Consider the following 14,518-nt stretch of genomic DNA (forward strand, 5'->3'; position numbering starts at 1 on the left):
TGAGGGTCGGCCTGAAAGTGTAGAGCCCGAAGACCCATGGTCCTTAGGGAGCCCGCCAGAAGATGCCCCCGCGCCCAGAGTGGGTCCCACCCCCAGTCCACCACCCGTACACGAGCAGAGTTTGCCTCCAGGCACCCCCCCACCCCCACCACTATGCCAATACTTAATTTCTTCTAGTTTTCCAGTTCATGAGGATGATTTTCTTTGCAAGTGTGTGTGATGAGTTTTTCGGCAAGCGCCAGTCCCAGCAGCCAACACATCCAACCGCAGGTTCCCCGTGCAGCCCCCCAGAATCCACCACCCCCCCTGCCACTGTCCTTTTAGGCAGGCAGGCACGCCGGGCCCCCATTAGCTCCCCACAGCTTGTTAGGCCCCCTAACAAGCTGTTCAAGTACTGAGTAATACTTAATTTCTTTTTAGTTTTCCAGTTCATGAGGATGATTTTCTTTGCAAGTGTGTGTGTTGAGTTTGTCTCTAGATCAAGCCCACTTGCTGTAGATCTCCTAGAAGACAAAGTGCAGGGGCTGCTGGGATTGGACAGCTTAACTGGGTTGACAGGTGTTCACATACTGTTTGCCAAAAATGCTGCACAGGTGAACATGACCAGAATGCATGTAGGAATCTATGTGCTGTGTTCTCTGTACAGTGAGGGCAAATATTCGGGTTTGTGAGAACCATTTGGAACATCCTCTTTCCTGTGTAATGTGTTCAATGAAGAAATTTATATTGTATCAATTGTAAACATTTTTAATATTTTTGATGTCCAGATCAGCTTCTGATTTAGAGATTGGGAAGCTTATTGTATCATCATTAATATTAAAATTTAGATTTTTGGTTCTGTCAGTGAGATTCCAATAAATCATTCCATTGCTGGCGACGCCTTTATCTGTGTAGGAGTATGTTTAATTTTGTCATTAAATATTGAGTTTAGTTGCTGATATTCTAAGAAAATGGCACTAGTTGTTTTATATCGGGACACTATTTTCTTTAAGGTAAAATTGTGAAAACATGTTTCAGATGTGTTATTCCTTTATGCCAAATATGAAAGTTTATTGCCTTTTTGTTTTGCACGATGTCTGGAGTGTTAAAAGAGGTGTGTTTTGGCAAAGAGTTAGCAAAGATCCAGTAATTTTAAGAACATCCCACCAGGCTGTCAGAGATGCTCTTGTGCTAAGGCTCTGGTGGCAACTATGGTATTTTATAAATATGGTATTTTTGGTCCTGATAAATGGTTAAGCAGCAACAGGACAATGATTTGCCTGCTAAAACACGATCATCCACTGTCACGGAACGGCAGAGAGAGGACCCAAATGCACAGTGCCAAGTTAAATGTAAATGTAAATGTTAAAGTTAAATGTAAATGTTAAATGTTAAATGTTAATTGTAAATGTTAAATGTAAATGTTAAATGATCGAACTGAATATTTAAGTAGACTCCACCCAAGCCATTTCATCAAGTTCACTGCAGCACAAAGCTTCTTGAAACCTAATTTTCTCTAGTAGGACATCTACTGTACAAAACAATATCAGTTGGCATTTGAAGTACGCAAAACATATTATATATGTATATTGTATGTTATACAGTATATATAAACATACATAGATACATACATACACACATACTGGCATTATGGAAAATACTTATTTGGAAATGATTATTTACAATGAGGTGTGAGGATGGACAATGATTGTGCTTGTGTAATGTTGAGGTATGGATTGTGGTTTAGGAGACACATCGTTTTTTTTATTTAAAAACGTCAGTTTCTCCACTGTGGCAGGTCTTAGACGATATCTTTTGGACATTATTTCTTCTGCTTAGGAATACAGCCGCTCACAGGGTTTTGCCACTGCTAACTCACATAAATGTCGATAGACATATTAACATATAGCCTGCTCTACTCAGCACACGCTTCGTAGCCTCGATACGGAACGTCACAGCACTGATGTCTTGCCTGTGAACTGAACCTTGACTCATGTTTTTGACTCTGCCTCGCTCGACTCTGGATTTGTACTTGGACTCTGCCTTTTTGTATTTACACCTCTCTGTGGATCTGACTGACAACCTGTGTACAAACCTGCCACCTGTCTGACAAGCCAGCGAGCAATAAAACTCCATAAACTGCAGAACCGTCTCCTTCTCTTTATTCACCAAACCCTCACAACACCAAAGAACAGATTTACCCAGACGTTCTGTAACAAGGCTGGAGGTCATGACGTGTAAGACTTGTCTGACTGCGGCATCGTCATAATTGTTTGTGAGACGAACACAGAATCTGTTCTCACATCGATACTGAGCTTTGGTTTGTCAATTACATATGACTCGACTCACATCGAATCTTCGATTCTGTTGAGGGCTGCTGTCCCTGCTGCTTTTCCAACCTTCCATGACCTGCTGATTACATTTGACCGGGTGTGTTGAGTCAGTGACGAGATGGAGAAGCCAACTGACACCTGATCAAAGCGATCAGCAGAGAGAGCTCTCAACGGAATCGGTGTGAGACCCCTGATGTAGACAGATTCCTCTGCTGTGAAATAAAGATACAGTCTGAGAGTCTGTCTTTGTTTAACCCTTCATACTGGATTAAGTGAAACAAATCTGAGCTTGAAAAGACAGATATAAAGATATTTGCTGAGGAAACGCTGAGTCCTGAGCTTCAGCCTGGTCCTGTAGGACAAACACAGAAAGCATCAGGATGAGCTCAGGTCAGTTACAGCAGCTAAACATGAAGCAGCAGATGAACACATCCAGAAGATTCTGTGCAGCAGCAACAAGTAAACACATCAGCGCTTCCTTTAAAAGCTTCTATGACGATGCTCATCTGGTGACACAGCACCTTACTTTCATTGTGTACTCAACTTGTACAGGTTTCATTGTTTTACCTGAACTAGTCCTGGGGATGTGACCTTTAAATTCATGCTGGATCTCAGTTATGGGTCAGTTTGGTTTTTAAAGATAACTGAGGGAAACCAGCAGCAGTAACTGAAAGGCTTCATCCACGTGTTGCATTTTTACCTTAAGCCAGATTCTCTCATCCGTGTCCTGTTTTCATGGACGTGTTGAGATCAGGGCGTCGTTGCACCAGGAGCATCACTAGACAAACACAAAGCTTCACCTGGACGACTGAGAAGCTGCATCCACGTGTTACGTTCCCACAGAGTTCCTACATTGAGACAGTTTCTGCTCTCCTGTATCCTGTTCTCCTGTTTTTACTAGACAAACACAAAGCTCCAGCTTCATCAACATAGACAAATACCTGTAAAACCTTCCGTCACACGTTCCTGCTTTCATGCCTGTCTGAGGATATTTAAGCGCTGACTGCTCGTCCTACACAAACCAAGACTCGACCTGGCCAATTCTGCAGCAGGTTTGTTACCAACTCACCTGTTACTGCTGCCTCACTGGTTAAACTGGAGTTGGTGTGGAGTCTGACCTTGAAGTGTGAGTAACATCTTCAGGTCCATGTGCTTATGACAGATCCTCACCGTCCTCATCAACATGACGACGCTCACTCTGTGTCTGCTTGTTTGTGCCTCGATGGGTCTGATCAGAGCCTCAGGTGAGCAGCCCTGGCTTTCAGTTTGTTCCTCCACACCTCATGACTCATCACTGCTCACTAATGTCTTAACTTTCCATCCAGCTCTTCCCCAAGAGGATCCGTATGTGACACAGGAAACCACAAGTTAGTGGTTTGTGTATTTCTATAGCTCTAATGGCTGATTTCATTGCTGCTCACTGATGTTAAACTTTCCATTCAGCTCCTCCACCAGAGGATGATCCATATGTAACAGAGGGAGGTGAGTGGTTTCTATGTTTCTATAGATCTGACTGCTTTTATTACTACGGTTCACTAATGTGTTAACTTTCCATCCAGCGCTTCCCCAAGAGGAGGGTCCACATACAGTTCACATAACTACAAGTGAGTGGTTTCTACAATTCTATAGATCTGATTGCTTTTCTTACTGTGGTCCACTAATATGTTAACTTTCCATCCAGCTTTTCCACCAGAGGAAGAATATTCATTTTGGCAACGTTTTCTAGGTAAGCGTTCAGTTCATATGTACATATATAGATATAGATTAAAAAGTTACAACCAGAAGTTTCTTTCATCCTACAGTAAAGTGTAGAACCTTCAGTTTGGCTCAATCACCCACAGCAGCGGATCCAAACCTTTTTAGCACCATGAACTGATTTAATGTCAAACAATATTTTCACAGATCATCCATTAAGGGTGCAACGTTAGCATCATTAGCCCACATCGATATACCATAATATCATCCCAAAACATTCACACACGTCAATAAACGTAGCACCCCTTGTTCAGAGGGGTTGCTGGTATGGAACTGTTAAAAATTATTTTGTTTCAATTAATTAGTTTTCAATTAGTTAGTTAGTTAGTGTTCAGTGAGATACAGTAAATCGCTCTCTCTGTGCAGAAAGTACACCATCAAAATAAAAGAGGCACAACACAAAACTGGAAGTATTCATATCAAGAAATAAATTATGCCCTACGAATCTACTAAGTTATTTACAATCAACATTTGGCAAAAAAACAATTTTTCAAGAAGGACTTCTGCTATTTCTCTTAAATGCAGCTTTCTTTTTTCTTTGAAGTTGTCAGTTCTTATTTCTCTTCACAGGCTCTTTTACCTTGTATAAAGAAACTTTAGCGATTTAGTGGTATTTTAATGCATGTTACTCATGTCCTCATATGCATCAAGAGTGAGTTATAGACAGATGCAGCGGTGACTCACAGACCCAGTTCACCCATGGACCAGTACTGGTCCGGAGGTTTGGGACCAGTGACTTACAGTGTTTTATCTGCAGATTATTGGCGCCCGTCTTGTCGTGACGGTTGGACTATGCTCAGTACTCAGTGTCTCAGTTTTGTTCCAACAAAGATGACCTGGGAAGAGGCTGAGGTAGTCATCAGAGCTCCATTATTATTTACACACACACACACACACACACACACACACACACACACACACACACACACACACACACACACACACACACACACACACACACACACACACACACACACACACACACTATATTGACTCGAATAGATGGTTTAATTAGCTGATATGATGATTTGCTGAGTGACGTCACTTCATGTGTTAATCACAAGGAAAACTGCAGGAACCTGGGCGGAAACCTGGCATCCCAGTTCATTCTGGAGCAAATTGATGAGATTAGGAAGGTGGTGCTGGACGCTGGTGTGGAGCACGGCCAGATATGGGTTGGAGGCGCACAGGAGGTACAGTATGTAATCCACTGTTATACCATGTGAGCGTTTTTTCTCTCACTTTAACCACTTTGTTTAATTTACGTTTCCCTTCAGAACTATTATATGTTATGGGCTGGTGACAGGGACCAGACACAATGTTCACACATAACCTTTGAAGGTGAGTCAGTTTCATACAGTGAGAATAAATACTAGCAAACCGCGTAGCGATGAACTGGTTGAACTGTCCAATTGCTTGAACCTGCAGCGTACAACCAAAGTTATTCGAGATTAGAGCAATACAATCAATGACAATGCTGGCTTTCAGTTTGTTCCTCCACACCTCATGACTCATCACTGCTCACTAATGTCTTAACTTTCCATCCAGCTCTTCCCCAACAAGAGGATCCGAATGTGACACAGGAAACCACAAGTAAGTGGTTTGTGTATTTCTATAGCTCTAACGGCTTCTACAGTATCATTGCTGCTCACTGATGTTAAACTTTCCATCCAGCTCCTCCACCAGAGGATGATCCATATGTAACAGAGGGAGGTGAGTGGTTTCTACATTTCTGTAGATCTGCTGACTTTACTTACTACTGTACTGTATGGTTCACTAATGTGTGAACTTTCCATCCAGTTTTGGTGAACTGGTTGAACTGTTCAGATGCTTGAACCTGCAGCATACAAATAAAGTTATTTGATATTAGAGCAATACAATCGATGACAATGCTGCAGTGATAATGAACAAGACACTGCACATTCAAGGTCAGAAACAAACCACAGGCAAGATAAAAAAAAAAATAAAACAGGATAAAGAGCAAAAGGTACGGCAGGTACTTATTTGTCACTGTAGTGGCAGGTAAACAGGGTAGAAAGCTAACAAACCAAAAAATGGAAATGAACCAAAATAGGGACTTTAGCACAGGTGTAAAACAAACTCACAAATTTAAGATGCTGAACCAACGCATGAACGAACTGATTGAGAAACAAATAGACAAAGTGAGACAGACTGACAACCTGCTGGTGGAGTCGTTCAGAACTGGAAGCCCCAGAAAGTGAATGTCCAGGTGGGCGTGGCCAAGGTGCCTTAAAGTGACAGTCAGGTGGGCGTGGCCAAAGTGCCTTAAAGTGACAGTCTGGGAAGCCATCGTCCTAACAGGAAAAGAAAGTGTAACATAACATGACATGTGAGTGGTGATATCAGAATTCTTATACTTTAATAACCTGCTTTTAACTGATTTATGTAGCCAGAGGTGAAAAGCATTAGCCTGAGACTGTGCAGCGGCGACTGGCTGATGTGTCTCTGGGTTTCACAGGAGAAGGCTTGGAGGACGTCTCTTGTGATTCTCTGCTGCCATCTGTGTGTGGCATACTCATCATGTGAGACTTTATCTGTTAAAGACACCTTTCAAGCCCGTCTCATTTCCTCTTTCTATTCTGTGGCTGGGTCAAGTCAACTGTTCTTATCTGTCTGATGCAAATTAAAAATATAAAAAATAACTTCAGCACTAATTGAAGATGTTGTGGTGTCTAAGTCTGTTTACCTTTTAGTCGAGTGATGGACTGATATTCATGTGATTGAATTGTAGCCAATCAGCCATTGTAACGTTATTAACACAGAGTGACTTTGAAATTTAGTTCTGAGTGGAGTTTGACTTTTGAACTGCTACAATAATAATACAAGTTATAGTACATGTGATACTATGAGAATCAGGGTGAGGTTGAAAAAGCAGCATAACTAAACAAATACACAGCCTCACTTTATGATCTTAAATAAACACTGGCAAACTGAATCATCATTTCCCTCGTGCTGTTTCTTTGCAGGTTTTTGTCCGTCGTAGCTTTGACTTCAGTCAGTGTAACTCGATGAACAAAACATGCACAGTGTGTCTTTGTGTCAGGCAGCAAAGCAACAAAATTTTAATATAATGAGCTATTTTGTGTATAGACTGTAAAGCCTCTGAATTCTAGATGCTCACATTGAACAACTATGATTAAAGTAAACAGAAGATGTAGTAACACACTCACAGGCTTGCTTCTTCAGAATCTTTGGACATTTTAATCTGGACATAAAATTAAAGAAAAACATTCAATACTCAGAACAAAGTATCAAACAGCAGAAATGCTGTGTTTCTCCAAAACTACATTCTGATCTTAACAGCACAAAACTCTCTCTTCACACATACAAATGTACGGTGGTCCTGTAGTTACACTGACAATCATCCAGTAGTTCAGAGCTGGAGACAGACAGTCAAAGAGAGAGAGAGAAAAAACACAAAGCAAAACCTGAACCACAGGCCTGAAGAACAGGGGCCCGTTTCAAGAAGGAGCTTTTGTTGAAACTCTGAGTTTTTAACCTCGAAATGAGGAAAAGTCAGAGTTTAGGTTTCAGAAAGTGAGGTTACTTAAACCCGTAAAGCGGGGTAAGTTTAAGCCCGTTTCAAGAAGCGAGGTAATGGAAACTCAGAGTCAGTTACTATGGCAACTGACTCTGTGAACCAAACCTGGTCGCGAGCAGGTTTTATTCGGGAAACCCAGAGTTTCCTTCGGTCTCCGCCCCTTTTTAAAGTGAACAGTGTTTAAATACCTTATTTTATCTTTCAGTTCATTCATAGATTTCACCTGTTGCCTTCGCGCAGAGACCAAAATGTCCATTTCTAGAGGATCCTGTAGACGAGGACGCTGTATTAATTCACACGACGTTGAATTTACGCCGCGAGAGGATTTTGACGCCACGAGTTAATTTTCTGTCATAACGCCGTGCATATTTATTTTAGCGGTACCGTTTTTATTGAGACTCCATACATATATTAATAATCCTATTCACCCATACGTCAAACACATCACCCATCATGGCTGTGCTTTTACATCCGAGCAGATTCTTTGTGTTGCGTTACGTTTTTTTGCAAACGGTAGTTTTCTTTATAACATTGGAGATGCTGAGCACATTAGTGAAGCCACTGTGTGTAGAAAAGTTCTACCTTAAACGCTTTCCTTGACACAAACTCCTCAGAGACATTAAAGAGGAGTTTCACAGGATTGCAGGTATGTGGTATTTAATTTGTGTCAGTGAGACTAATCTGAAAAATGATGAGCAGTTAATAACATCTTGCTGTGACCTGAAATAAACTAATAAATGTGCAGGTGCACTGACTATTCTTTCTAATGGTCACTACTGTAACTGACGTATCATTGTTTACGCCACCAAGATCATATGTGATGCTGTACATATTATCACAAACGTGGAGGCCAAGTGGCCCAGCTCGGGTCATGACTCATGAATATATCGTGAGTCAACCCTAAATAACAGGCTGCTGTGGTTGTCAGAACGATGTAGATGACGGACCCACATGCACAGCACAGACCAGCTTGATGATAGTAAATGAGAGTTTACTCCAAAACACAGAGTCCAGATCAGGCAGGGTCATACACAGGTGGTTAATACGTGGCGGTACAAAGGATCAGGCAGAATCGGTGTCAGGAACAGGCAAGGTTCAATAACAAAGGCTCAGGATTACAGTACCGTTCCGCCAGAGGCAGGATCGTCGTCAGGTAAGCAAGCTGACAGAAACCAAGACGTGACATTGGTAAGTACATGTATGTCCTATAGACTTATTTCAGTGCATGCACTCACACTCACAGGAGCACTTCTATGCAGCACTAAAGTAATGAGAACTTTCTTCTAGGAGAGATTGACAGCTTTCTGCTGGAGATAGGGGTTAATGCCAGCCCACACTACTGACCCCTGACCCAGAACCTGAAGCAGAACCCCAGCAGCGCTTTAATGTGGCCCTGCAGGACAAGAGCCCGGGTGGAAATGACCATGGGCCTGTTGAAAGCACGTCTGCAGTGCCTACGTCACCTCAGGGAAACACCTGAGAGGCCTGTGACATTAATGTGGCATGTGTTGTTCTCCACATTATTGCAATTATTAGAGGGGAGCAACACCCTGCTGTCGTGTCCGACACTAAAGTCTCTAAATTTTGTATTCCAATCTGACTGAGCTTTTTATAAATCTAATACTGTAGGTGTAAATTATCCTTTATTGAGATAATAAAATTCTAAATATATAAATTCCAGAGATTAAATGGTAAATCCCAAAAAGAAGAAAACTGAACTAAATGCACAGTAGTAAGGTTCCAGAAAATTAGTAACTTCCAAAGGAGGTGAAGAGATAAAACTCCCAAAGTGTGGAAAATAAACTAAGTCCAAAGCAAGATCCTAAAATTATTCTTAGTCCCAACCGCAGGGTCTCAAAAAATGACTAAATCCAGAGCAGTAAGATCCAGGGTTGACAAAGCGTTTATTCCACAGAAAAATGACAGAAGACAAGACAGACTGAGGATTTTTGGTCACAACATCACCTTATAAACCTGTTGCTCACTGGGATTCAGCTCCCTGGACGTTAGATCATCATCTTGACCTTTTAGGGTGTTTTTGACCATTATTTTATTATATTTTTACCCAATCATAATACCAAACAAAGTGAAGACACTTGTTGCTCTGCCCTTTTCTCCCCGGGCGGGGCAGCTCCCCTCCAAACCTTCACTTTCCCAAGGTCAGGTTACTCTAGGTCAGGAGCTTGCAGCAGAAGCTGCACTCCTCCCACCTGCCTCATCTAGGTCAGTAAAACTCACTGTAGTTTAATGGTCTTGGTGCTACTACACTTCTCTTACATAACAGGGTCTCCTCCTCACACACGTGACCCAGTGAGTGCTATTATCCACACCTGCCACAGTGGGTGCTGTTGGGTGCTGTTGTAGTACAGCAGGTGCCATATTATTTTGTAACATTGTCTCCTGAAATTTTAACAGTAATTACTTTATAAACTTTATAAATTTTTACACAACACTGCCCTACAAATACAAGACCCTGAGGAGACTCCTTCCATCACGGTACTCACGGTCGATGGACAATCAGATGTGATTTGCTTTAATGTCTCAATCAACCATCACCACCACCAATGAAAGAAACTGAATAAATGCAAATCATAATTTATTTGGTTTTCCTTATTTCCTACACATACAAAAGCAATTGTTAGATTTTATGCTTTTACAATAATTCATACAATTCACCTGTAACTATGCACTCACCTCCAGCTTGTGTTTGAGAATTTCAATGTCTAGATCTGTCTTTTCAATCTGGCGGATCAAGTATAACATTTCCTTGTTATTTTTTTCTATTTTCTTGATAAGATGTAGTTTATACAACTCTTTAACCGGTGACTGAAATTACAGAAGATTTAAAGTTACTTGACATAGTTCCTCATTACTCTTACAGAATTGAACTCTGGCATTCACTGAACATCACTGAACTGTGTGCATCTGTGCAGCAGAATGTGACTGACCTCCTCCTGCTGTTCTTTCACACTCTGGGGCAGAGGGGAGATAATAATGTATACTTGTATACTTGGAGATCAAGTTGCATCCTTTAGGCTACGCAACACAAACATCAGAAATCACGTGATGTGTATATACAAGTGAAATATAACAACAACACTAGCATTGTTTAGTAATTAATTACACTGAACACTGTATGATTAAAATGTAAAATTACGCATTGACTCGAGGAGCTATTTTCTTCTTTTAATTCTTTCTTTTTCACCGCTGAAGTCATGTTGCTTTTTCTACGGAATAAAGACTCGTAGTCGCTATATGCTAGGTATCATATCCATTTCTCTTTTGTTGTCCTGTTGCCATGGTGACTCGTAATATCTTCCGGTATACACCGGTTGGTGTATTGGGGTCTGTTTTCCACTCAGGGTGCATGGATCTGCTGCCTGGGTGGTCTCTTCTTCTGCCGACCCCACCAATTGTGGGGTTGTGTTGTGGGCACGGGGGGATATGGTCAGGCTGATGGGGTGGGCCCCACATCGCACATGAACTGTTAGCTTATGTTACAGCTTAATAACCTTGTAGTGTAATGGAAAAATAGTTTCTTCCTTATTCTATGCGGTTGTCATATGATTTATGACTTATGTTCTGCAATTAATATCTCATGTTTTGTCTTACTTCTGTTTTATGTATTTGACATTTCACCCATTGTTCAATGGTCATCTCTGCCTGATGGACTCTGGACTCTAGCTTTAAACCCAAGGACAGGAGTTGTGTCTCTGTCTGTTAAAACTTAGAGCTCCTTCCTCTCTGATCGTCAGACACCAGTGATGCAGGTGTGAGAATGTAAACATCTCCACACACTGTGACAGGGATGAGAAGGTGTATCAGTGTGATTGGGCCACACAGACGTTCCACCGTAGTTGGACAGAGGGTTAAAAGGCAGAAGCAGCTTGAGGATCGTGGACTCTTTGCATCACACCTCCGTGGTGTATGCACTGATCTCCCAGCTGGTTTTTGGTTTGTTGATGTGCACGATCAACATCCATGTTTTTGACTTGAGCCAGCCCCAGTCGGTTCGTGTTTTTGCTTGAGTTCATTTTTTGTTTGTTCTGTGGAGACACCTAGTTTTCCCGCCATAGATTCCACCTGGTTCAACTTGCCTGAGGATCATTGCTTTTGCTATGCGGAGTATTTGAGGGTCTACGTGGATGCACCCAGCCAAGGGGCACGGCTAAGTGTAGTTGAGGAAAAAATAGCCATTCTGGAGGAGGAGCACTGGTGCTTTGACTACCCTTCGCAGCCAGTCCCTGTTTTGGCTCAATACCTAGTTTTCCCTGATTTGGAGGGAACTGAAAGCACCTATTTTCGCCCACCAAGGTCCCAGTTTCCCTGCCTTTTTCTACCTCTGCATCTCAGACTGCTCCAACCTCAGTTTTTCAGATGGTTTCAGCCACGGCTTCATAGACTGTTTCTTCCGTGCCCCTCAGCCTGCATCAGCCGCAGCCTTGCAGTCTACTCCAGTCACTGGTGTCCTGACAGCCACAGCCCCTCAGCTTGCCCCGGCTTGTCAGGGCTTACCGCGAGCAGACAGGGATGAAGGACCCAAACACACAGCTCAAGAGACAGGATCAGGAATGAAAGGCGTTTATTTAACATAACCCAAGAACGACAGGAAAAACAGAAGTCGGGCAGGCAGTTGTCAAAAAACCGAGGGTCACGATATCCAGACAGAAGTACAGGCAGGGACAAGGCAAAGCACAGTCAGGGCAGGCACGAGTCGAAAACCAGAAAACTTACTTGGAAACGGATGGTGGGTTTGACAAAACTGGGCACACGACGAACAACTAACTGACGGAGAACAAAGGGAAGTGCAGGTGCTTAAATGCAGGGAGGTGATTAATGATGGGATTCAGCTGGTGATGATGTGACAGGAGACAAAGGTGAACTAGACAAGACAGGAAAGAACCGGAAGTGCATGAAAATAAAACAGGAAGTCAACACATGACTAAGTGAACCAAACTGAAACAGACAGGAACCAAGACCGGGAACAACAAAATGAAACAGGAAATGAACATGACAACCCAGAAGACACAGGAACACCCTGGGTTATGACACGGCTACAGCATCGCCACTTAATCCAGCCTGCCTCTGATGCCTAACCCACCAGACTTCAGTCTGTTCCAGTTCCATGTCAGGCGGGCGGATGAAACGGCCCCACATGCACGGCACAGGAGAATAAGAGGTGGAGTTGATCTGATTTAATAGACTTACAGGTTTCCAGGAAAACAGGATTCACAGGAAAACAAGCAAGGTGGTAAGCAGGAGCAGGCAGGATCAGTGGTCACAATACAGGGAGAGTCCGAACCGGGATATCTACGGCGACGGTACCCAAGGGCTAGGCTAAGACAAGGTCCACAAACAGGCAAGGTCTGGCAACAAGGTCTATACACAAGAATCGCTGGAAAGAGGACATGCATCACTACAATCTGACAGAGGTCTGAGGTGAGTACTGGTGGTTAAATACCTGAATTGATTGTCTATTGCTGACAGGTGATGTGAAAATCGACCGGAAGTAAAGCTAGTACATGACATTGAAGATCAACAAAACCTGGAAGTAGTGCTAAAAAAAACAGGAAATGACAATAATGCAAATGTCCACACTGAAACTGTGACATTCCACATCCTGTCCTGAATCAACAACATTCTATCATTCTACTGCTCTTGTCGCTAAGTCATGTTTGACCCCTGCTGCACCTGTCGTCCAGCTATGTCAATCTCCTGTGCAGCAATCATGTCCTGCCCCTGCTCCAGTGCAATCTTCATGTCCTGCCCATGTTCCAGTTCAGCGTCCAGTACGGCTCAAGCTCCAGCCCGGCTTCTAGAGTCTATTCAAGCCCAGGTTCTGTATCCATTCCTGGTACCAGCCCTGACCCTGCTGTATTGTTCAGCACCAGCTCATGCTTCTCTTCAGTATCCACGTCCAGCTCAAGTTCCAGCCCAGTGTTCAGTCCCCGCCCTAGTTCCAGTTGAGCACGTTCCAGTCATGCATGTAAGCCCTCGCTCCAGCTCATCATATAAGGCCTGCCCTAGTTTTCATGTCCAGCTCTGGTTCCAGCTCAGCATTCATGTCCAGCCTGAGCCCTGCTAAGCAGTCACGACCCGCTCATGTTCCTGTACAGTATGACCTACTAGTCCTACGTAGCTCTTGCTCAAGCTCCAGTTCAGTCATGTCGAGCTCCTGCTCACGCTGCCTGGAGGCATCTTCAACTCTATATTTGTTCCTGGGCACTAAAGGTGCCATTATGGCTCGGCCACTGCTGGACATCATTTGTCTTTATTATAAGTTATGTGTAGGTTATAGGTAGGTGGAAAGCTCTTATGTTCATGTGTTTATTCCTGAAGCTACATGTGAAATACAATAAGCCAACAAAGGAAGATTAGATTAGAGATGCATCAGTTGTTTCTTTTTAAAGCCCATCTTTGTTTCAGATGAGGAACTTTGACGCACACAGATGGACATTGCCTATCGCATTCACAATCATCCTAGCATTTTTGTCTGTAAATAACAAAATATTTAAACTTCATTATTAGTCCTTATTTTAATTTAGATAAATCCCACAGTGGGGAAATTTCTTTGTTTGCAGCAGGGATATAAAAGTCAGAAACAAGATAGAAAAAAAAAACGGTACTGAAATGAAAGAAAAAAACAAAACAAACAGAACAAGACTAGGCACTTGAGTAAAATTGAAAAATACAGAAAGAGCACATTTACAACATTTGTGCACTTTGTATTGCACATGTACATCATAATTATAATTGAAAATTTTGTATTTTAGTATTTACAGTAGTAGTTTTTATTTTATTTCCTGCTCTGTCTTCGTTTATCATTTGCTCTTTGTTCATGTCTTGTCTATTTTACCTGAATGATTCATTTGCACACAGTGCTGTGTCT

General features: G+C 42.4%; 1 protein-coding gene across 1 annotated transcript; it reads left to right on the forward strand.

Moving 5' to 3' along the window:
• Positions 1–3,495: 3,495 nt before the first annotated feature.
• LOC114869649 (lactose-binding lectin l-2-like) lies at positions 3,496–7,009 on the forward strand. The gene is made up of 11 exons (XM_041073908.1): positions 3,496–3,556; positions 3,638–3,679; positions 3,756–3,794; positions 3,872–3,916; positions 3,994–4,038; positions 4,825–4,919; positions 5,132–5,260; positions 5,345–5,408; positions 5,616–5,660; positions 5,742–5,780; positions 6,547–7,009. The coding sequence occupies exons 1-11, from the start codon at positions 3,496–3,498 to the stop codon at positions 6,612–6,614; spliced, it is 672 nt and encodes a 223-aa protein (XP_040929842.1). The 3' UTR covers positions 6,615–7,009.
• Positions 7,010–14,518: the final 7,509 nt, after the last annotated feature.

Source organism: Betta splendens, chromosome 2, assembly GCF_900634795.4.
Source record: "Betta splendens chromosome 2, fBetSpl5.4, whole genome shotgun sequence".
Lineage (NCBI taxonomy): Eukaryota > Metazoa > Chordata > Actinopteri > Anabantiformes > Osphronemidae > Betta > Betta splendens.

Excerpts from the sequence above, each read along its gene's own strand:
- LOC114869649 (XM_041073908.1), top strand. The coding sequence starts at position 3,496 with ATGACGACGCTCACTCTGTGTCTGCTTGTTTGTGCCTCGATGGGTCTG. Across the intron at positions 3,680-3,755 it reads TGTGACACAGGAAACCACAA|CTCCTCCACCAGAGGATGAT; the intron begins GTTAGTGGTTTG and ends CTTTCCATTCAG. Across the intron at positions 4,039-4,824 it reads ATTTTGGCAACGTTTTCTAG|ATTATTGGCGCCCGTCTTGT; the intron begins GTAAGCGTTCAG and ends TTTTATCTGCAG.